The sequence below is a fragment of the Microtus ochrogaster genome, chromosome 8, assembly GCF_000317375.1.
Source record: "Microtus ochrogaster isolate Prairie Vole_2 chromosome 8, MicOch1.0, whole genome shotgun sequence".
In the NCBI taxonomy this organism is placed as follows: Eukaryota; Metazoa; Chordata; class Mammalia; order Rodentia; family Cricetidae; genus Microtus; species Microtus ochrogaster.
The window spans coordinates 58,864,378-58,887,191 of record NC_022015.1 but is presented as its reverse complement, the minus strand read 5'-3'; the positions used below and the strand labels follow the sequence as shown (position 1 = coordinate 58,887,191).

The 22,814-nt window shown below is 34.0% G+C and overlaps 1 protein-coding gene across 7 annotated transcripts in view; it reads left to right on the top strand.

Annotated features, from left to right (window-relative positions):
- Positions 1-22,814, top strand: part of Kiaa2026 (KIAA2026 ortholog) — an 81,840-nt gene that overhangs the window by 47,382 nt on the left and 11,644 nt on the right. For 6 of the 7 annotated variants that reach the window (XM_026781188.1, XM_005352124.2, XM_026781187.1 and 3 more), the window contains 2 exons: positions 5,922-6,001; positions 14,830-14,919. In XM_026781188.1, coding sequence (XP_026636989.1) covers positions 5,922-6,001; positions 14,830-14,919 — 170 coding nt within the window. The remainder of the gene's footprint in view (positions 1-5,921; positions 6,002-14,829; positions 14,920-22,814) is intronic. The other variant, XM_026781189.1, reaches the window with a different exon arrangement.

The window sequence follows — 22,814 nt, the reverse complement described above, 5'->3', positions numbered from 1 at the left end:
TGTGTGTAATTTTTTTGCTTTAGAGACAGGGTCTTACTGTGTAGCTCTGGCTAGCCTGGAACTCTATTTAAGACCAGGCAAGCCTTGAGCTCAAAGGGATCCAGACCTACCTCTGCCTTACGAGTACTAGAATTAAAGGCATATCTGACTAATTAAAAAAGAAAGAGAAAATTAAGTTTAAAACTGATAAGTATATGAGTTTGTGGAGGTGGCTCAGCTATTGAGAGTGTTTGCTGCTCTTTCAGAGGACCTAAGTTCAGTCCCTAGCTCTCACAAGGCGGCTCACAGCCATCTGTAACTCTTCTTCCAGGGGATCTGACACTCTTCTGGCCTCTGCTGGCTATAGCCATACATGTGGTGTACATATATACATGCAGACAAACACTTATAAGAATATATAAATCTTAAAAAAAACTTGATAAATAGCCTTCTCAATTTAATAAGACCACACAGCAAAAAGAGGAAGCAAACGGAAAACTCAGTGTATGCCCTGGGAAGAATGAAGAACTTTGAAGAATAATTAGGCTTGAATATGTAAACAGTGATTAATATCATAAGTAAAGCATACTTATAATTAAGTGATTTTTTAAAAAGCACAATAAAAATCTTTGAAGTAAAAGTTGAGGTGTTTGAATCTATTCAAGAGTATGCCATTTGGGAGAAACCTTTTTCTAGGAATATGATGCCAGCTTAAATAATTGGATCATGATCCCAGGAGCAAATGAACGAACTGTGTATGAAATGTGTCCAATATATGAAAAGCAGTTAGTTTATAGAAAATAACAGAAATAACATAATTCGTAATATTTAGTTACTCATAAGGCTATATTTGTGAAAAGTTTGTAGAATTCTATATTGATAGCACCTAGAACCTAACTTTATGTGTCTTTGTGCAAAATATTTTTAGAGTACTAACTAGAGACTTCAAGATTATGTGAGAGTGAAAGAATTCACTGTACATCTTGTCAGTTTATTTTTATTTTTAGTACTTTGCAGTGCTAGAAAAGAAATCCAGGTCTTCGTGCATGCCAGGCATGTGTTCAACCACTAAGTTCCATCCTCTCCTTTTGTTCTTTTCCTCGGGAGAATTAATACTCATCTAACACTAAATGTTAGCCTTTGCACATATTATTTTGTTTAATTATAAAACTCTAAAAATGGATAACTACTGTTAGTATTATACTTACTTATTTGTTTATTTATATATGTTTTTGAAGATTTATTTTTATTTTATGTATGTAAGTGTTTTGCCTTCGTTTGTATATGTACATCACTTGGGTGCCTGTGCTGGATGAGGCCAGAAGAAGTATTGGATCCACTTGACATGGAGTTGGAGGTGGTTGTAAGCTAATATGTGGGTACTGGGAACTGAACCCTGGTCTTCCACAAGAATAGCAACTGCTCTTAACTCCTGAATCATCTCTCCAGGACCGAGATTTTTATAGATATTCTTTAAAATGAGAAACAAGAAGATCTATTTACTTATCCAATGTTACATAGCTAATAAATGGTGGGATTAGAAGAAAAAAAATCTTAAAAGATAATTTGGGTGCCCTAAATAGCCATGAAAAGAAGCTGATAGAGTTTAAATGAAAAGCTGGAAGATGACTGTGAGGAGGAAATTAAGCACAAATATGCATGCCATGTAACTTTTCTATTCCACAATCTTAGGTCTGGATTATGGTTGGTTTTACGGGGCCAGGTGATTTAGGGCTCTGGGAATAAAAGCCTTGAGTATGCTCAAGCCGTGAGAATGCCCTACTGATGGCAGTTAGTATATGTCTTGTCTTGAAACAAAAGCAAATTACCAAATAACTGGAATATGAAGGTGATCTGGCTGTGGCTTCTTTCATTCCATTAGTCAGCCAGAGCTGATCTGCCTTTACCAGGCCAGCCAGCCCAGTGCCCTCTCCTCACAGCTGTTCATGGGTCCCTTGCCAAGCTACCTGCTCAGTGAGTGAGGACAGCTTTTCCCTGAAAGGAAAGAACCCTTCTCAGTTGTAGCTCTAGGTGTCCGTACTTCACTGCTAGCTTCTCCAAATAAACCCAAATAACAGCTGTGTGGTTTTGTAATAACCTATGCTTCTTTTAAAAAGTGTTTAATTTTGCCGGGTGGTGGTGGCGCACGCCTTTAATCCCAGCACTCTGGAGGCAGAGGCAGGCAGATCTCTGTGAGTTCGAGACCAGCCTGGTCTACAGAGCTAGTTCCAGGACAGACTCTAAAGCCACAGAGAAACCCTGTCTCGAAAATCCAAAAAAAAAAAAAAAGTTTAATTTTAAAGGCCTGAAATTTAGCAAACAAGGAGGAAACAAATATCCAGACTATGTTTTGAGGTTGCACAAGGTGTTAAGTAAGAGTGAATGTGCAAATCTTTTAATCCTGATTTAAAAAATGATTACTCTGAAGTCAGTCATAAGCATATTTCATCCCTGTATAAATCTGAAACGAAACAACACAGAATTGAAGTGAGGAAAATGTAGCTGATAATATCTGCTCAGTACATAGCAGCTATAAAGCCTCTTTTGATTTCCGTTTATAGTCTGTTCATTAGTATAAATGAGCTAACATAGACTCTAGTTTACTAATTTCTAGCAAGATAAATTAGAGTAGCAAATTCATAAAACCTATCGTGCTCGTCACTTGCTTCGTAGAAAGAATCAACAAATGGTAACTGATTTTTGTGAAGTAGAATTATGTAATGGAGGAACTTGGACTTTGAAGTTAGAATCCCTGGGTGTGGTGCTTACTTACTGGCACTTGAGTAAGTTAACTGATCCTTTTGATCTTTAGTTATCTCTAGCATCTCGAGTAAAATATTGGTTTCAACAGTTTTGAAAATTAAATAAAATAATTTATATAAAATCATTTTAGTATATGCCATATATTATATGACAATATCCCAGTAAATATTAGTCCTCTAATTACCACTATAAACATTAGTCCTTTTATGTCTGTGGTAAATAGTATAAATTAAATCAGGAATGATCATACCCGCCTATAATCCCAGGTGCTACAGAGGCTGAGGCCAGAGGATCTCAAGTTCAAGGACAACCTGTACAATTTACCAAGACCCTATCTCAAAAAAAAAAAAAAAAAAGTTGGACATATAACCCAGTGATAGAGTATTGTTCAAGAAAGCATGGTGCTCTTAGGTTCAATTCCCAGTACTGAAAAAAAGTACTAATTACTTAAAATCATTTCAGTGTGGTCTTTAGTACAAAATGGACTGAAATAGATGCACATAATAGTTAAGATGTGACTTGCCTCTCTTTTTCCTTACCACTATACTATTAAAATTTCTGGTGAAAAGTGGGATTCTAGTATTTGAGGATCACTTCTTGGAAGCTGTGCATTGTGTATCGTAAGTAATATATTTTCTGTCATCAGTGGGGAAAACATTTGGTATGATGCCCTGATGGGTGTCACATCAGTGGACTTACTGTAAAATAATAATAATAATAACATCAAGAAACATGAATATAAAAACAAAAGTGATTCTGTTACACAGAGAAACCCTGTCTCGAAAATCCAAAGAGAGAGAGAGAGAAACAAAAGCTATGAAGAAGAAACAATGTGGGGGGAGGGTTGGGGGAAACAGGGCCTAGTGAGATGGCACATCATATCAATTACAGATACTTACTCCCAAGCCTGATAGCCTGAGTTCAGTCCCCGTGTGGACGGAGAGAACCAATTTTCACAAGCTATGTAGCACTCGGATAAAAACTCAGAGACAGAAATTGGGGTTCAAACCAAAACAGAAAAGCACAGCAGCCAAGCCCCTAGAAAAGTCTTACCTCTACCAAGACTGGGTGACTATAAACTAAAACAGACTAAGCCTCTCTCTCTACTCCAATTTTATGTTCCCTCTAGTGCTGGGATTAAAGGTGTGAGCCACCACCACCTGGATTTGTTTCTGCATTGATCTTGTGTAGCCAAGGGTGGCCTTGAAATCACAGAGAAACCACCTGCCTCTGTCTTCCAAATCCTGGGATCTGGCACATTACCTGACCTCTAATGACTTGGCTTTGCCTCTGGTCTTAAGGCAAGATTTATTTATCAAAATACAAATAACATGCCATGAGAAAGAGTCATTTCTGCTTGAATATTGCTCATTTAACAGCTCACTCCTCTAGTTTCCTAGATTTAGTGCTGTCATAGGTGACAATGTAAGCACAGAAGCAAGTAATGGTGATGAGAAAGATGTATGTTGGGTAATTATATACTCATGTAATTAAAGTAAGAGTTAAGTTACAGCAAATTGATGCTTATTTAAACCAAACACTGAAATCTGTATGAATATAAGCACCTCAAAATTCACATAGTTATTCATAGTATATATATACATTTTGAGTCAAATGTTAGGAATTGTCCAATTATAATTTTGTGATTTCATTGAAAGGGAATACAGAAAAATAACAATTTTATTATAATTAGAAATTATTTTAGTTGGACTTAGTAAAATGTTGCAACAAAATTAACATCTTTCATGTGAAATCTTATCAGTTTAAAAAATTGTTTAGAGAAGGATATTAGAATTATGTAATTTTATTTTCTCTTCTGAAAAAGTTAATGTTAAGTTGATTTTAGCCTAGAAATAATTGTGAATCAAAATTAACAGAGGATTGCAGATGTAGCTCTGAGGTAGAACACTTGCCTAACTTGCCCAAGGCTTTGGATTTTATCTCCAGCATATACCGAAAATTTAACAGAAACATTTTCATGCTCTTAGAAATTGTGAGCTTCTAGAAGAAACAATCTCCATTTAATAATTCCTTGATGTCCTCATAAACTAGTGCACTATATATATATCATTTGTTGAAAATTAAGTAAATATGTTTATTTTTCATTTTTTATTCCATATATGCATGTTTTGCCTTTATATGTGTCTGTACACCATTTGCGTGCAGAGCCTGTGAAGACCAGAAGAAAATGATCTCATGGAACTAGAGTTATAAGCCACCATCTGTGGTTGCTAGAAATGGAACCTAAGTCCTCTGGAAGAGCAGCCAGTACTTTTAGAACCCTGGAGCTATTTCTCCAGCCTACAATTAAATAAATTTATTATTTGATAATTCCACATGAGAGCAAAATGTGATAGTTCACACATGTAATACCAGTTCTTGGGGGCCTGTGGGAAGAGAATTTTTGTGAGGTTGAGCCCAGGCAGCCTTGGTTACTGTGTGAGATCCTCAACATTAAAACAAAATAAGGAAAAATTTTAGCATATTCCTTGCCAAAAGTGCATTTATATATGTTTTACTTTGAGACATTAAATGCAAAGAAGTAGAATATCAGGGTGTATTCTAGAAGTTTGATTCCTTAAGAATGAGGTTTAATTTCTCTCATGATTTCTGAGTGCCCAAAGTACTAATTGAACATTAAAGGGATATGTTAATTACACTTTCTAAAAAACTGACTATCAAATACTACCCAAAGCAACTCCCTAAACACAGAGTTAAAGAAACGCAGGCATCCTTATGTTACTAAGGGATTTCCGCTTTTGATTGAGAAGCGCATAATCTTTAGATAAAATGCTTACCCAGATTCCTGACTGCAGAAGTCATTGTTTAGGTAAGGCTCTTTTCAGTCTCTTGTAAGTTGTGAATGTAGATTTTAATTGAGCAGTAGTTTTGTTTGTGGCTTTCGTGCCTACTCTTAATAAACTCTAATGTTTTTATATAACCTTGAACAGTGTAGTAGTTCTGGTTCTTACATAAAGAGGCAGGGTTATGTGTCTGTTACGGTGGTTACAGTTTAATATTTGCTTTCACTGAGGCTTGTTTGATTCATTATTTTCGTTTGACTTACTAGCAACCATCTGGTAGTTACTGTTTAACTTTCAAGGCTCTATGTAATTTGGTTTCTGTTAATGAGGTGCTGTAAACAGCATTATGAAGTCTTTCTCTTTTAATCTTGAAAGGAAAAAAATCCATATCTAAAAAGGCAATCACAAAGAAGAGGAAAACTGTCACAAAGTCACCTGCTGTGCCGGAATTTCAGGTAATGTTTCAACATTGTCACAAGTTCTTCTGTTTCATTTTTTTCTTCAGTGTCATTCCTTGAGAGAATGGCCGAATTTCCAGAAACTACAAGGTGTATACTTTTAATGACTTTTTCACAGTGTGCTTTGCTTTAAAGTACAGATGTAGGCAAAAGTGTAGTTTTTTTTATCTCTTTGTCTTACAAACCTTGGTATTTTTAGTTTCCAACCTATACTAACTTTTGTAGATGTGGTTTAATGGAAATGTGTGTATACATTTCTTTCTTCTTTATGTCTATGCATATTTCTCAGTATGTGTAAACAAATATATAAATGAAAGTCTTCTAAGGGAAAAAAAATCATGGTTTATACACAGTAATGTTATTCTGCCAAGCCATTCTTACATATTTAACCAGTATGGAAGTGGTGAACTGATTTACATGAATATAGGTATTTTAACTCTTAGCTATAAATAAGCTTCAGAGAGAATATTCAGTAAAGGCTAAATATAAGTCTTTAAACATTTTTGCAAAATAAAATTTGCTGCCATATGTGAAGTGCTAATATTGAAAATAAGCGACATCATCGTGAGGGAGAATGCTTTTATTTTCTATTTATCCGGTAAGTGTTTTCTTCAGCAAATGACACTGTCTTTACAAGTTTTTCTTTGTAGTATTGTGGCCATTTCCAAAATTGTAAACTCATAAAATAAAAGTGATATATTTGAATTTTTAGTCTCAAATAGGTATAAAAATAAAGGGACAAGAAAAATACTGTGTGACAGTATCATACATCTATTTTCAGTAAAAATCGAATTGGGGAAAGTTGAAAATTGATAAAAATCAGATACCTTTAAATAGTAAAAGAAAAAAATATATATAATAGACTACTTTAATAACATTGTTATGATAAATTATATTCTTTAGAATTTTTTTACATAATCTTTATGTTATTCAGTAAAATATAATTTACTGTTTGATTGGAGGCCATCCTGTCCAATTCATTACTTGTAGCATGTAACAGTATGATATTATATTTTTATGCTTCCGCTAGTAGTCATGCTAGCTTTTGTTTTTTCATTCATTTTTTTCTCAAATTTTTTACTATAAAATTCTATATAGCTTAGAACAGAATGGCCCATTTTTAGTATTTTCCTTGTTTCTATATTAATGAATAGACTTTTGTATGTAATAGTAACACAGACCACATAAGTATTCTGCTTTGTACAGGTGCGGGTGGTGTTAGTGATTTATGAAATCAACGTAGTGGATTGCATGACCAGTGTTTGTTTTTAAGTTATCAATATTAAAAAAATTATATCACATACATTCAGTGTGTTACATACAATACCATGAATATGTATAGTTGAATATATATATATATATATTGTTTTATTAAACTTTGGTTTTAGTTTCCTCTGTGTGTATGCGTGTTGACATGCATGGTAAAATGTATTTTTGACTCTGGCTCATGGAAAAAAATTGGAAAACATTGTTGTGAGTGTTAGTTATTGACCATTTGCTTATCACTCAGAAATTTAAGGTCAAAAGTACATGTTTTGTTAGATTGAACGGTTCAAAACAAATAAAGTCCCTTTCCTGGTTCTTAAGGCATGGGGTAGAGGAGAGCACTCTCTCTCTCTCTCTCTCTCTCTCTCTCTCTCTCTCTCTCTCTCTCTCTCTCTCTCTCTGTGTGTGTGTGTGTGTGTGTGTGTGTGTGTAGCTTTTTGGTGAGTTTGTAAGGTAGCTCTCTTTTCTAGTTTGCAGTGTGAATGCTGTGATTCATGAAGAGAAACTGAACTGTCTTCTAAATAGAGATGGAAGGGAATGGAGCAGTAGCTTAGCTATGAGGAGCTTCTGCTATACCTGCAGAGGAACCAGCTTTGGTTCCTAGCATCTTCATGGTGGCTCACAACTATATGTACCTCTACCTCTAGTTCCTGGGGACCCAACATCCTCTTCTAGCCTCCAAGAACAGTAGGCATTATGTGTGGTGTACATACATACATGTAGGCAAACACTCATATGCATAAAATAAAAATGGGTTAATTTTAAAATACCAACTATTATCTAATAAAGAAGTGAATTTTTTTCTTCCCAATGTACTGGCAGTATATTTAGCACCTTGTTTATTTTTTTGTTTATGTATTGAACATAAAAATACTTTGTAAAAATAAATAAGATTTTAATAGTAGCCATTCTAAACTAAAATATCCATTCTTTTTACTGAAAATAAAACTAATGCATGTATATATAATCACTTTTATAAAACCTGGCATATTTACTAAAAGGCTGATCTTTGATTGCTAAAAAATATGCTTAGAGAGAAACAATTTAAAGAATTAAATTTTTTAAGTCTTAATGAGCTAAAAAAAAAGTAAAGCCTGTTTTGACTTCAATTTCTTTGACAGTGTTTTTGTTGACTTGTTAAGTGCTAGAAGTTAAATTTGCCTCCCTTAGTTGCTTCATGAGAATTCATGTTTATATGTATACTATAAAACTCCATGTCAGAAAATATCTTGCCATTTGGATTTAGAGTATGCACTAGGGACACTGAAGTGATGTCTTTGGTTTCATTTTGTGTGTGTATTGTAAAGAAACTAAGTATCTATGTTACTATACCCTTGGTTCTACGTTTATAAAGTATTAAAATAATCTGATGCCTTATTAAAAGTGAAGATTCTTCATCTTCTCCACAGACATTAAGTGAGTAATGGGTATCAGTGATACCCACTGTGATACAGTAGTTAAAACATGTGGATCTTAACTACTTGAATTTGAATACTAAACCTACCACCTGACTATTCTGTCACCTTAGGTAAGTTAGTCAGCCTCTGAATCAAGTTCTTCATTGCACAGAGGAGTGATAACATTCTTAGAGTCATTGTGAGGATTAATGTCATAGTTTACTTTTCTAGCTGTTCTTTTTATTTTTCAAATAGGCATAGATTTCTGTTAGAAAATGCTGCATTTTAATTAGGACAATTAAGTTAGGGGTTTACTTAATTGCATCTATTGTACTAAGTGATAAATGACTTTAGCACTTTTCTCACTATTTATGACATTGAAATAAGCCTTGAGTTTGCTCTCATTAAAATAGTGCTTGACGGAAACTAATAAGAATTTTAAAGTGAAAAACCAAATAACAACATCTTACCACAGAGCAAAAACTCAGACTTGCTTACTCTAGTGTCCTGATTAGTACACAGTGACATGGCAGCAGAATTAAAAAAGAAGAAAAAATCAGTTTTTTTTAATTTCAGATGGTTATAACTTTGATGGGTTTATATCAGATTTAACAGTTATGCTTTTATAAATTAATTTCTTCTTTATTTTGTAACATAAAGACTCTTAGACTCAAAAGTAAATGTCACTTTTCCTGTTAAAATTGATTCTTGCCCCCCCCCCGAGAACATTTTTTTTTTCAGTATTTTAGGCTGTAATTGTTTATCAGTTCTCTTTTTTGTGTGTTGTAATAGGAGCGGCAGGGCTGCGTCCCCAGCACCCCAGCCGCCTGCTAGCTTATGCCCGAAATAACAACACACAAACTGTATTCATTTAAACACTGCTTGGCCTCTTATTGCCTAGCTCTTACATATCGATCTAACCCATTTCTAATATCCCTGTAACACCACGAGGTGTCTTACCAGAGAAGATCTTAACCTGCGTCTGTCTGGAATGGGAGAATCATGGCGACTCCCTGACTCAGCTTCTTTCTCCCAGCATTCTGTTCTTTTTACTCCTCCCACCTATGTTTTAACCTATGAGGCCAAGCAGTTTCTTTATTACTTAACCAATGACCTTCCTCCATCATTTGTGCTTAATTAAGTTAGAAAGTATTTTTAAACTTGATGTGGCTAGTTCCATTAAACCACATTTGTAAAAGGAGAGGCAGGAAAGACAGTTCATTAGCTAAGAATACTCAGTGCTCTTCCAGGGACTCAAGTTCAGTTCCCAGCACACATATCAGGCAGCTCACAAACTGACTGCCAGTAACGTTAGCTCTAGAGGATCCAGTGCCTCTGACCTCTGCAGTTACCTGTGCTTGTCATGCACAGACACAGACAGATACACTCATACACACAGTTAAAAATAATCAAAATAATTTCTTAAAGTGCTAGTAAGTAGGGGTTGGAGAAAGGCTCAGCAATTAAGAGCACTTGCTGTTCTTCCAGCGGATACAGGTTCTGTTCCCAGCACCATGTGATTTGGCTCACAAGAGCTTGTAACTCTTTCTGCAAGGGATAACGTGCCATCTTCTGGCCTTCAGCCACTCACATGCTTGGTATTCACTTAAACAAACATACATAAATAATAACAGATAAAATCTAAAAGTATAAGAATAATTAAGTGACCTTAATTATCGCCGTGTTTCTGTTTTTCACTGGTAATCTCTTATACACACAAACACAAAAGTACTTTTTTGATGAGTGTGTAGTTGGCATCTGTTCTATATATGTTATTCATTCTTCAGGTTAATTTGGATAGCACAGTCCATATGCTAAGACTTACACAATTTTGTTTACAAACAAAACTTTTAACTAATATCCCAGGAAAAAAAAAGAATTGTATTTCTCCACCTAGCCAATTTAAGAATAAGAAACCAAGTATTAATTATCTTAATAAAACAAGTTGGGACTAAAATTAAAATCAGAATTTTTAACTTTACTATGTTATAAGGACCTATAGGTTAAATCATATTTTAATTGCTACCATTTAAAATACATATTTTCAACTTCTTTAAAACTATTCAGTTTTCTTTAAAGCATTGAAAATATTTTTAATTGCATGGTATTTTAAAATATTTTGTTAATTTGTCAAAATTATTTTGGTTTTATGTCAAATTAATATTTTTTATAATTTATTGTCCTTGCTGTTGTGGCATAGTGATCTTAAGAAATAAGTAATTTTCCTATCTGCATAATTCTAATAACTATTAATATAATTTTTTGTTTAAATACTGTATGGATTTTTAATTTGGATCATATGTTTAGTATTTTAGTTATAATTTTTAAAATAAATCATAGGATTTTTTATTAGAATGGTAGTGAAAATAATCCATTTTGTTGGAACTTGCCTATTTTTACTTTTCACTTTTTTAATATAACTTACATTTTTTATTTTATATGATATTTTATTTGAAAATGTCTTTCGAACCTAGTGAGCCTCTACCAGAATGCCATGATTTTGGTGATTGATGTTTATGTAAGGAAATTTTTATTATGTAATTTTTCTGAAATATGGCCATGAAATTCTTTTAACTATATAGTACTTTCCTTACCCTAATATATCCATTCATTCCTAATTTTGTAGTTAGAGGAGGCCTTTTAATACTGTCACTCAGTATAAATAACAAGTTGTGAATTGTATCCTAAAACTATGTCTTCAGTTTTTACTAGTCTTAAGTTTTTTTTTTTATTTTGTTTAAAAAGACCCCTTGTAGATTGTGATATAGTAGATGGAGCTTAGAGTTGTGTTGTTTCCTCTCCCAGGTCTTCATCTTAGGTCACTTTACATCTGTTGCTTTTACTTGTGTATCAGTTGAAGAGACACCTTCTTAGCCGACTCTAAGCCTTGAACCAAGTTATATGATTTTAATCCATTTCATCTGTAAATTGGTTGATTGTGGCTCAGCCTTGATTGAGTCAGTGAAAGACTTACTTTAACATGAGTGTGCCACTCTCAATGTTCTCCCTGCAGGGAGGCCTCTCAGAGTGTGATAATCCCAGCTGCTCAGGAGGAATCATTTTCACCCAGGAGGCCCTGTGTTTCAGAAGCACTTTATAAATTAATACTAATGAGAAAGGGATTTAATGAGATGCTTTTCTTTGTTCTTTTTTTTTATTTTTATGCTTTATTTAACTTTATTTTATGTGCATTGATGTGAAGGTGTCAGATCCCCTGCAACTGGATCTTCAGACAGTTGTGAGCTGCCATGTGGGTGCTGGGAATTGAACCCGGGTCCTCTGAAAGAGCAGTCAGTGCTCTTAACCACTGAGCCATATCTCCAGCCCCATCTTACTAAATGCATCTGTCCTCTTACTACAGTGAATTTTTACTGTGTTGATACTAGTTTTCATAGGATCACCATTTGAAATTGAAGACCTTCATTTTTTAAAAAGTAGGAATTGATTGTGTCATAAAGTTGGCATAAATCAGACTGTTTCTATTCCAGAATATTCTATTTGCTTAGCATGATTTAACATATTGGATATTAGGTATACATTAGGTATATAGAAATATAAAGCAGGTTGTGATAGCACATATCTATGACCCCAGCACTTGGAACACTGAGACTAGCCTAGGCTACATAATAAGTTTGAGGGTATCTTGTTCTATGTAGTGAGATCCTATCTCCACAGCAACAAAGCCTGTAAATTATTATGTAGATATTAAGTTATTTTAATGTACCTTCAAGATAAATATCATTAAAAGTATTTTGACCCTTAAATGTAGAAAAATTACATTTAGAACTGAGGGTAATTTAAGAACATTATCCTAAAAATACCTCATCCCCTTCAATTCAGAAATTATTTTGAATTTGCATGTTCATTAGCTACATAGCACCAGAATGTTTTAATGTTCCAGTAGATGTGCTGATTTATAATTCACAGTTATTAAGAACATAACTACTCAAAAGTGCAATCCACTGACTATTTCAATAAACTTGTCAGATATGAGACATACTAAATACGAAACTGTAAAGGTTCCGTGTAGTTCTTAGGCTTACTGAAATTTGATAAGCATTGATTTAACACAGCTTATTAACTTGGTCAGCCACTAAGAAGTGTTACTTCGTATAGCTTTTAACACTTTGGCCTCAGCTATGTTCCAATAGATGAAATATAATTATTTATTACCATGACTGCCTGATATTTAAAGTTTTTAGGATGTGTTTAGTTTGTTGGGTATATGCCTTCATTGTTCCTGTAAATTTCTATGTGCTGCACATAAAGCATGCTCATCCATTTTACATATGATCCTAAAATAGAAGGAAACTTTCTCTGAGCCTTGTCTTGTAGGTAAGTGAAAATCTATGCTGTGATATTAACCAGTACATGAAGTTCAGTGACAAAGAACAGATCTGATGTAGTAGTAATAACAACAGTGAGTCCCCGCTAAAACCTACTGGAAAGCTGTGCTTTGTGACTTCATAGATACAGTAGAAGCTGAACGTGTTACCTAGTTGTACAAGTGCTTACATAGCTGTCAGTCTCCTGCTTGACCATCGTCGTTTCTTTCATAACCAGATTTAGCACATTGGAATGTGTGATTTCTAATAATTATCAATTACTTTCTCCCACTACAATACTGTGTAATGCTTTCTACTCTGAAATTGCTTTTGTTTTTGCATTTTGCAAGTACTCTACCACTGAGCATATCCCCAGTCCTCAAATTGTTTAATTTGGATTACTTAAGTATATACTTCCCTGCTTTATCAATACATTTGGAGTTTTATAGATATTTCTGATAAGTAATTATTAGTACTAATTATGGTATAGTATCTGTAATAATTTTTTAATCTCTTAGGTTGTACCAAATTGCCATTTTTGTAGGTAAATGTATTTTTTAATTTCTTAGTTTTAACCAAATTTAAATCATTTCCTGTCTCCTCTTTTAATCAACTCAGTAACAATTAGCATGTATCTTGTATGACCCACTTTTACTTGTTACTTTTGTCTGATCTTAATAATAAAAGAAAGTATATGTTTAAAAAAAAACAGTGACTATACTAATGAATGTAGTGATGATAAATGTTGGTGACAATTTGTAAATATATAGTGTATTTTAAGTTATATGGTATAAACATCAAAATTTTCTTGACTCTGAAACTTTTTTTCTATGTAGATGGCGTTTTGTTTTCAGAATTTTCTGTTCCTTTAGATGCTCTTGTTTAAATTATTGTAGGAAAAGGGTTAAATATATTAAACTCATTGAAAATTTAATATAATTTTACAGGAACCAAATGGAGTAACTATTATTTTTTGTTAGTATTTCTGATGCTTTAGTTTATAAAACTGCAAATTGACCAAGATAGGTCAATTAATAACTAAGAATTCATTATTTTGGTCATTTGCTAGAGTTAACCAACTAAAATAAAATGAATCGCACAATTACAGAAGGAAATAGATACTGCTTGTAAAGATGGTTTTACTAAAACCTTTTAAGGTCAGTTGGGCTGGGTGGCACATGTCTGAAATCTAGCACCTGGTGGCTGAGCAGGACATTATAAGTTGAGGCCAGCCAGGGATACATAGTAAGACCCTTTCTCAAAAAAAGAACAAAAACAGCAACAGTAAAGTCTATTAAACTCCTGACAAGAATGTGTACTTAATTTTGTTCATGTCTTTGAATATATTACACATAGTGTGGGTCTTCCTCTAGTACTCCTGCCAGCAGCAATAGCTCAGTTTGTTAAATTAGATAGTTAGCAAGCCAAAGCAATGGAAAGCGGCCACTCTCACAGGGCTGCAATTCACCTTCTCGGAGACTGCCTGGTGCAATTATTTCTTACAGGTGATTCAGACACCTGTGAAATCTAATGAGTTTCCAGATCTTTGTCATTCTGGGCTTAAAGCTAATAACACTAAGAAAGTAATGGATTATAATGCAAACTTCTAGAGGTGTGGGATGAGACTACCAGTGTTGTAATTTTAGCTTATTTTATATGAAACCTGAAGTTCATACATCATAACAAATAAATATCTCAGATACTAACTGTAGAGCTTTCCTTTTATTATTGCAGAGAAGTATTCTTAATTTCAGTGTATGTTAAACAATTTCTGTTACCACATTTTTGGTGTTTTATATTATGTGTTATCAAGCTGTGTTTTTGTGTTTTATTTTAGCTTATTTGCACTAATCTTGATGAACTCAGGGAATTAATCACAAAAATCGAGAATGAACTCAAAGATCTGGAAAACAGTAGAAAAAAATCGGTAGGTGTTTATCCAAAAGTTCTGTCTGTTATTGTCAGCATTAAAATTTATTCCTGCTTTTTTCCAAAGTTTTTAAAAATCTTGTTCTCCTAATTACATGAAAATTTACAATTAAAGATAGAAGCATTGTTTCTTCCATTTCTCCCATGTGGTCTAATTTTTATTTTTAATACAAAAAGATGGTATCGGGGCAAGAAGATTCATTTTCTTTGCCTGGTTTATAACAAGTAGTCTTAGATATTACTCAGTATACTGATTGTTTTCTAACTGGTAGCTTTCTAGTTACTGCATATTCTTAATTACATATCTTTAATGGAAGCCTATTACATAGTAACAAACTTTTAATTATGTGTAGTATAAAACATATACCAGACCATAAATTCTTTTTATTCTTACCAGGATAACTCCTAAAAAACTGTTATCAAACTGTAGATTTTTAAGATTAATTTTTACTGTATTTCCTAACAATAGTTGAGCAACTAATTTCCTGAAGTCACTGCAGCATGAGAGTGTCACATACATGCACTCACTGGGTAAAGTGCTCCATGCTGTTCTCTATCAAGTAGATAACACCTACTTAACTGGCATTTATAACTGGATTATGTCATAGTGGAAACATAACTATATACCAATAGATAAACAGGGAAAGTGTCAAATCATACAAGAACCCTTTTATCATGAAACCGCTCGCTTTGTACTTAAAACCTGTTAATATAAATATGTATAATAATGATGACTGATTCAACAGATTTACAGTGGCCATTTTACATGCTGTTAGGAATGACATGTGGAAGTACTTTGAAGGGAGCAGATGAAGTATCAGAAAACTTCAGCATTCTGGAGTTATTTAGCACAAAAATGAAAGAACCTTAAATATTTCAGAAGTCTTAGATGACTGTGATCTAAGAGGTGAAATAAATATTCAGAATAGTCATCAGCCAGATGTGGTGGCACACACCTTTAGTACCAGCACTTAGGAGAGGCAGTGCCTGAAGGATCTCTGTGAGAGTACAAAGCAAGCCTCATCTGCGTAGTGAGTTTCAGGCCAACCAACACTGCTGAATGAGACCCTGTCTCAAAAAGAAACAAAAACAAAATTAGCCTTCATCACTTAACAAGAAAAACTTTATGGTCGGTATACCATCAGAGAGTAGAGGAAACATTTCAGAAATACTTCCATTTAAAAACAGTAAAGACCTGTATGTTTTCATATGTACTTTAGGTATCTGGGAAATCTCTTGATGTGGAAGACTTTTATTAAAATTTACTGCAGTAGTATGTTCTTCCAAAAAAATAATTCATGTGAGAATATTTTCAGCCAGAATTATTATCATATTTAATATTTTATGTTCATAAAAGAATGATTATTTAGTAGGAAAGGATAATATTTTTTTAAAAAATCAGAGCATAACATAGTTTTGCAGAAGCTATTGCTTTTAGTTATTGCCTCAGAAGCTATTGTTTTCATATTTCACAACTGAACATAATTCTGTAAATTGCTAAACCTTTATATACTTAATCGTAACTTTATTCTGTGTATATAAAAAGGTTTTTTCCTATTGTGTAGTTTAAGCATAGCTGATTGAAGTACTTACAGCACATACTACAGGATTTTTCACAAAGTCGTCCTCCTCCCTTAGTGGAGTGGACTGCAGTGTTAGCACATTGCCTTCCTTCACAGGATCACGTAGAAGAAAAAGTAAACAAACTAAAGGTACCTGACAGTATAGTCTGTGGGAAAGCTTATTAAATGTTTCAGGTTATATATAGAGGTTGATGGATTCCCTTTTGTGTCTCCAAACTACCTTCTTTTGTATTCACAAGTTGCTTTTAATATTTCTTGAAGAAATGGGGTTCTTGGAATTGTACTTATAGGGATAATTTTACTGATGTACCAGCGTAGAGTGTAAACTATTTCCCCCTGACTGAAACTGCCTAGAGGATTATTACATAGACAGTTGTCTCAGCCAGCGAAAATGACCACATAGCATAAAATAAATAAGCTTTCATTTTAGAATTCTCTCTTCCCCCGAACACACCTTTTTTCCTTTACAAAATCTATTAATGAATATCTGTAAGTTACAGAAATTACCTTATTGGGTATTTGTTACTATTTAATAATGGCTTGTATTTGGTATCATTTAAGAGTAATATGCTCTCCTTAACAGAATTTTTACATAAACTAAAACTTAAACATTAGTAAACATAAATAATGTCAAAAATCCTTATATTAATCATTTAATGAAGAGCTTTCTTGCCTCCTGCTATCTGGATACAATGTAAGCCTTTGTAATTGATTCCAGGGTCACTGTTGTGAATATCAGTTGTCTTATTACTGTAAAAATCTGTTGCTATCACTTGTTCTTATTAAAAATTCATTCATATATTTTGAAGGATTATTTTGGTATGTTTGCTTCTCGTCTTTTTTTTTTTTTCCATTGCTAGGCTGTCAGTTATCCCCTCTTGTTGTGTCAGTTTATTTGCCCTAGTGGAATGCTGTGGACTAAAAACGCAGGTAACCATACTTGCTAGGATTGGGCTTACAGTGAAGACCATAATAGAATGTATGAACTTCACCATAGAGATAGCTGCCTTGACTTACTCCTTCTCTTGTAATAGATGAAGGATTGATATTTATCCCCTGAGGATTAATGTCAAGACTAAAATGATATTTAGAATAAAACATTTCTTTAATAATGATTTTAATTTTTCAATAACAGTGAATAACAGAAGATGTTAATGTTTAGTTCCCCATAAGTGTCACTACTGAATTTAGAAATTGCACATGGGATATTGATGTAATACAGATTCATATAATAAGCACTTAGCTGTTTCAGAGAGTTCTCCCTGGGGTCTATCCAGATACTGTTTCCTACCAAATAACAAGATAAACCAGGCATTCTGTACATCGCTGTAATCCTAGCAGTAGGGTACAGGGAAAGGCAGATTAGAAGTTCCAGGTTATCCTCATCCACATAGTGAGCTTGAAGCCAACCTGGACTACCTGTGACCTTGTCCTAGGGGTAGAAAACAATCCATTTTCTTATCCAGTTAACAGTACATTAAAAAAGGTTATTTTTGTTTTCTTATTTAACAGACTTTATATTCTAGAGCACTTGATAGTTAAAAGGCTTTAAATATATCAGGCTTTGCCATTGAGCTACTTATTAAATGAAAGTTATAATTTCTTAAATCAAGCTTGTTTCCTTTCGATTCTGTAATGCTGTACTTAATCATCTGCCTAGCTTTGTCTAAAGTGAGGCCTCTGGTTAAGATGGAGAGAAACAAAGTTTGACAAAAAACTTTTAATTTTTCTCATCATAATTTAGGTTGCATGAGTTTTTAGTGTTCTCAAAGACGAATCCCATTTTTACTGCGTGTGTTCTTATGACTTTAAGAACACATAAAGTTGACATAAAAATTTCCATTGTACTGAATTATTTGGATAACATTCTTTCTAGTCTTGATTTTTTTTTTAGTTTTCCTGAAATAGCATTAATGTTTTAATAAATACTCAGTCTTACTGTGTTTAGAACTTGTTGGACATACTACATTCTAGGTAATAAAAACATGAAAGACTTTTGCTACTCTTTAAGAACTTTTCATATGAGCCTGTTTTATCATCATGTTTACTCAATTTGTGCTTTATCATAGTTTATCCAAAGAGGCATCTGCCTTTAAGCAAACATTTGCACAGAGATTGAGCATAAGAAAAAAGTGTATGTCTTTTTTTTTCTCTAGTGAAAAGTAAACTGCCTCACTAGGAGTGTGATATCTGTGTTTCTCTGTACAAAGCAGTGGTGCTATCACAGCAGTCATTGTGTGCCTTTGTACTTGGTTTTTTTTTTTAATTTATTTATTTATTGAGGATTTCTGCCTCCTCCCCGCCACCGCCTCCCATTTCCCTCTCCCTCCCCCGATTAAGTCCCTCTCCCTCATCAGCTTGAAGAGCCATCAGGGTTCCCTGCCCTGTGGGAAGTCCAAGGACCGCCCACCTCCATCCAGGTTTAGTAAGTTGAGCATCCAAACCGCCCAGGCCCCCCCAAAGCCAGCACGTGCAGTAGGATCAAAAACCCATTGCCCTTGTTCTTGAGTATGCTAATTTAGATGTATAATGAAATGTTATATATACTCTTAGATATGAGACTTACTCTTAAGTGAAAATTGGTAAGAACATCAAGAGAAAATTTTACTCTGGCATTGTTAAAATACTGTTTTAACTTTTTCCATAGTAATGTGCAGTAATTTCACTGTATTATAAAGCGATCACGTTTCAAAAGGCGCTATGTAACAGTTTTGTTAGGGTGATCTCTGTCTTCTGAACTGAATGTGCAGAAGGCCGTTTTTCTAGGTCAGAAGTTACAAAAGCAGAAAATACTTAGTGATGTAGTATTCAATTTTCACTTAATATTACTTAGACTACAAAAATGTTGGGCTGGAGAGATGGCTCAGAGGTGAAGAGCACTGACTGCTCTTCCAGAGGTCCTGAGTTCAATTCCCAGCAACAACATGGTGGCTCACAGCCATCTATAATGAGATCTGGTGCCCTCTTCTGGCATGCAAGCAAACATGGAAGGAATGTTGTATACATAATAAATAAATAAATCTTTAAAAAAAAAAGTCAAGTAACTTAGTTTATTTTTTTATTTATTTTTTTATTTTTTTATTTTTATTTTTTGGTTTTTTCGAGACAGGGTTTCTCTGTGGCTTTGGAGCCTGTCCTGGAACTAGCTCTGTAGACCAGGCTGGTCTCGAACTCACAGAGATCTGCCTGCCTATGCCTCCCAAGTGCTGGGATTAAAGGCGTGCGCCACCACCGCCCGGCGTAACTTAGTTTATTAAAATAGTTTGTGTTTTTTGGGAGGTGGGTTTTGGGGGGGGTTGTTATTGTTGTTGTTGTTGTTTTTCAAGACAAGGTCTCTGTGTAACCCTGCTTGACTTGGAACTCAGAGATCTACCTGTCCCTGCCTCCTCAGTGCTGGGATCAAAGGAGTCTGCCACTACCTCTGGCTAAAACAGTTAAATTTTATTTGTGCTGCTTTCATTCATATGAGTTTACATTCTTTACAAGTCACCTTTGGATTGTATTTGGTTTTAAATGAACCATCATTGGTCATTAGGGATCCACTGACACTTTGACAGTTTATTTTCATTTTTCTTGAAAATTATAACGCAGTTATATTAATGAATTGGCAGTCCTTTTCCGCCATAGGATGTTTGTTCATTGTAAGAATTAAGCCTATAATACAAGTACTTTGCCTTGTGATGGTTGCTTTTCTTTTTTTATGCACTGGCATTTGTAAGCAAAGCATTTTAGAAAGTAGCATGTAAAAAGAATTGTGTGCATTTATACATGACCTAACTTCCTTAATATATGGCTCCCCATAACCTTTTTTGATTATATACAACATTACAGGAAAATCTACATAAGAAATTGGATGGTTGGTAAAAGTGGGTTTACCATTTATTAATATATAAACATATCCATAATGATGAGATACTTAATATATCTAGAATTTGTTTTCCTATTTTTTTCTCTTAGGTTTCCAGTGTCCCCAGCATTAGTAGATTGCCAGCTCCCTCTTTATGGTAAGCACCCTAGCAAGTGTTAAACTGGCATTGTCAAATCCACCCCTGATTACTGTAGCAGGATGAGTTGTTCTCTAGTCATTAGATAAGTTCCCCTGTGCTCATTTCACACTTACTGGGATGCAGTTTTTCATTTTACAGTATTGTGTAGTTTTATAAGTTTTTTTCCTCATATAATTCCTTAGGTTATATACAAAAGACTTAGGAAACTGCATAATATAATAAAGGACTTACCTTGTGACCATAAATCAGCTTCTTTAAATAATATTCCCTAGAGGGTCATTTAAAAACTTCATGGTTTGGTAGTTGAGCATCTAATACAGAGGGAGCTGGCAAACTATAAATGCTGTGGACATTGGATGAGAAGCAATGAAAGGTAAGCTGCAAGTTTAGACTATTGGCTGTTGTTGTTGTTCTGCTTTATGTTCACATTGAAGTTTATAATCTGTTAATTTAATATATACATATATATATGTATATATTACTCTTTGGGCTGGAAAAATGGCTCAATGGTTAAGAGCAGTTATGCTTGCAGAGGACCAGATTCAGTTCCCAACACCCATATGGTGCTTCACAACTACCATAACTTAGTTCTATGGGATCCAATGCCCTCTTCTGACTTCCTTGGGTATGAAGTACACACATGGTGCACATATATACATGCAGACAAAACACACATAAAATAAAATGAATAAATCTTTTTTAAAAACTACCCTATTTTGCTTCCTTTTTTATTGATTCATTGAGCTATACATTTTTCTCTGCTGTCTTCCCTTCCTCTCCCCTCCAACCCTCTCCTATGGTCCCAACACTCCCAATTTACTCAGGAGAGCTTGCCTTTTTATACTTCCCATGTAGATTAGACCCATATATGTCTCTCTTAGGGTCCTCGTTGTCTAGATTCTCTGGGGTTGTGATTTGTAGGCTGGTTTTCTTTGCCTTATGTTTAAAAACCACTTATTATCTTATGTACTCACTCATAAGTGATTTTTATACATAAAACAAAGAATAACCTATTTTCTTAAAGTGACCTATGGTGTTCATAATGCTAAATGTATATAATACGTTTGAATTTTACCTTAAAAAAATTTTAATCCCTGAAAATGATCATAATTTTGATAAAAATGTTAAAATTGTGCCTGTGTTCACTTATTTATTAATGTACTAATCAGATTATATGCATAATTTATATTAAATATTATACTAAGTACATTTTTACTGATGTTTTAGCACTGGGGCACCTGACTAGTTGTCCCAACTACCTGTCCTGACTGTTGATTCATCTGTCTACCAGTTTGATTGTTAGTTCTGTAATCAGTACACATGAAGATTTTGTCTTTCTTGAAATCAGTGAATTTTACATTAATAAAGGTAAGGGAGCACACTATTTTCACTCTTATTTTTCTTGAACACACACTCTGTAGCCCAGGCTGACCTCAGACTTGCAGCAATCCTCCTGCCTCCAACTCCAAAGTGCTGGAAGTGGTTATTTGTGCCACCATGCCAGTTGTTTTCCTTTGCTTTGATTTAGTTTTAAAATATGTCACTATTTTAATTACTATTATACTTTTAATTAACACAATCTTTAGAGATTGTAACTTTTAAGATTGCAAGGGTGTCTGTACAATATAACCTTATGTTACAATAATATCAATACTTATGAAGTAGTAGTTGCACAATATAATCTATTAGTACTCATTTAGGAACTGGCTCTGTGGAGACCAGGAAAGACACAGCATGGTGATTTAGAAAGAGAGTAGATTCTAACATTTGTGAGATACAGAATTTTAGTCTGAAGTCAATTCTATTTTACAAGTATTTGCTGTAGTGATTTTAAGACAGCTTTCTTCTAGAAAATTATGCCCTTTTAAGTTTTAATAGATCATCTTGGAAGGAATATCAAAATTGTTTTTTCTCTTATCTATATATGATCTATAAAGTTGGTCAGTCAGAAGAGCTATTTCTGGCTTGTGGCTACTTAGTTTAAACAACAATAAATATTTGTTTATTTGAAGTAGATTTTTGTATTGAACCAAAGGTAAAGAACATTTTTATTAACTCTAGTTGCTTATTAAAAATAGATAACTTTTAAGCCGGGTGATGGTGGCACATGTCTTTAATCCCAGCACTCGGGAGACAGCAGGCAGATCTCTGTGAATTCAAGGCCAGCCTGGTCTACAAGAGCTAGTTCCAGGACAGGCTCCAAAGCTACAGAGAAACCCTGTCTTGAGAAACCAAAACAAAAAAAAAAAAAAAAAAAAAAAAACACAAACTTTTAATGCTTTTTGTAATAGTTCCATTTTGCA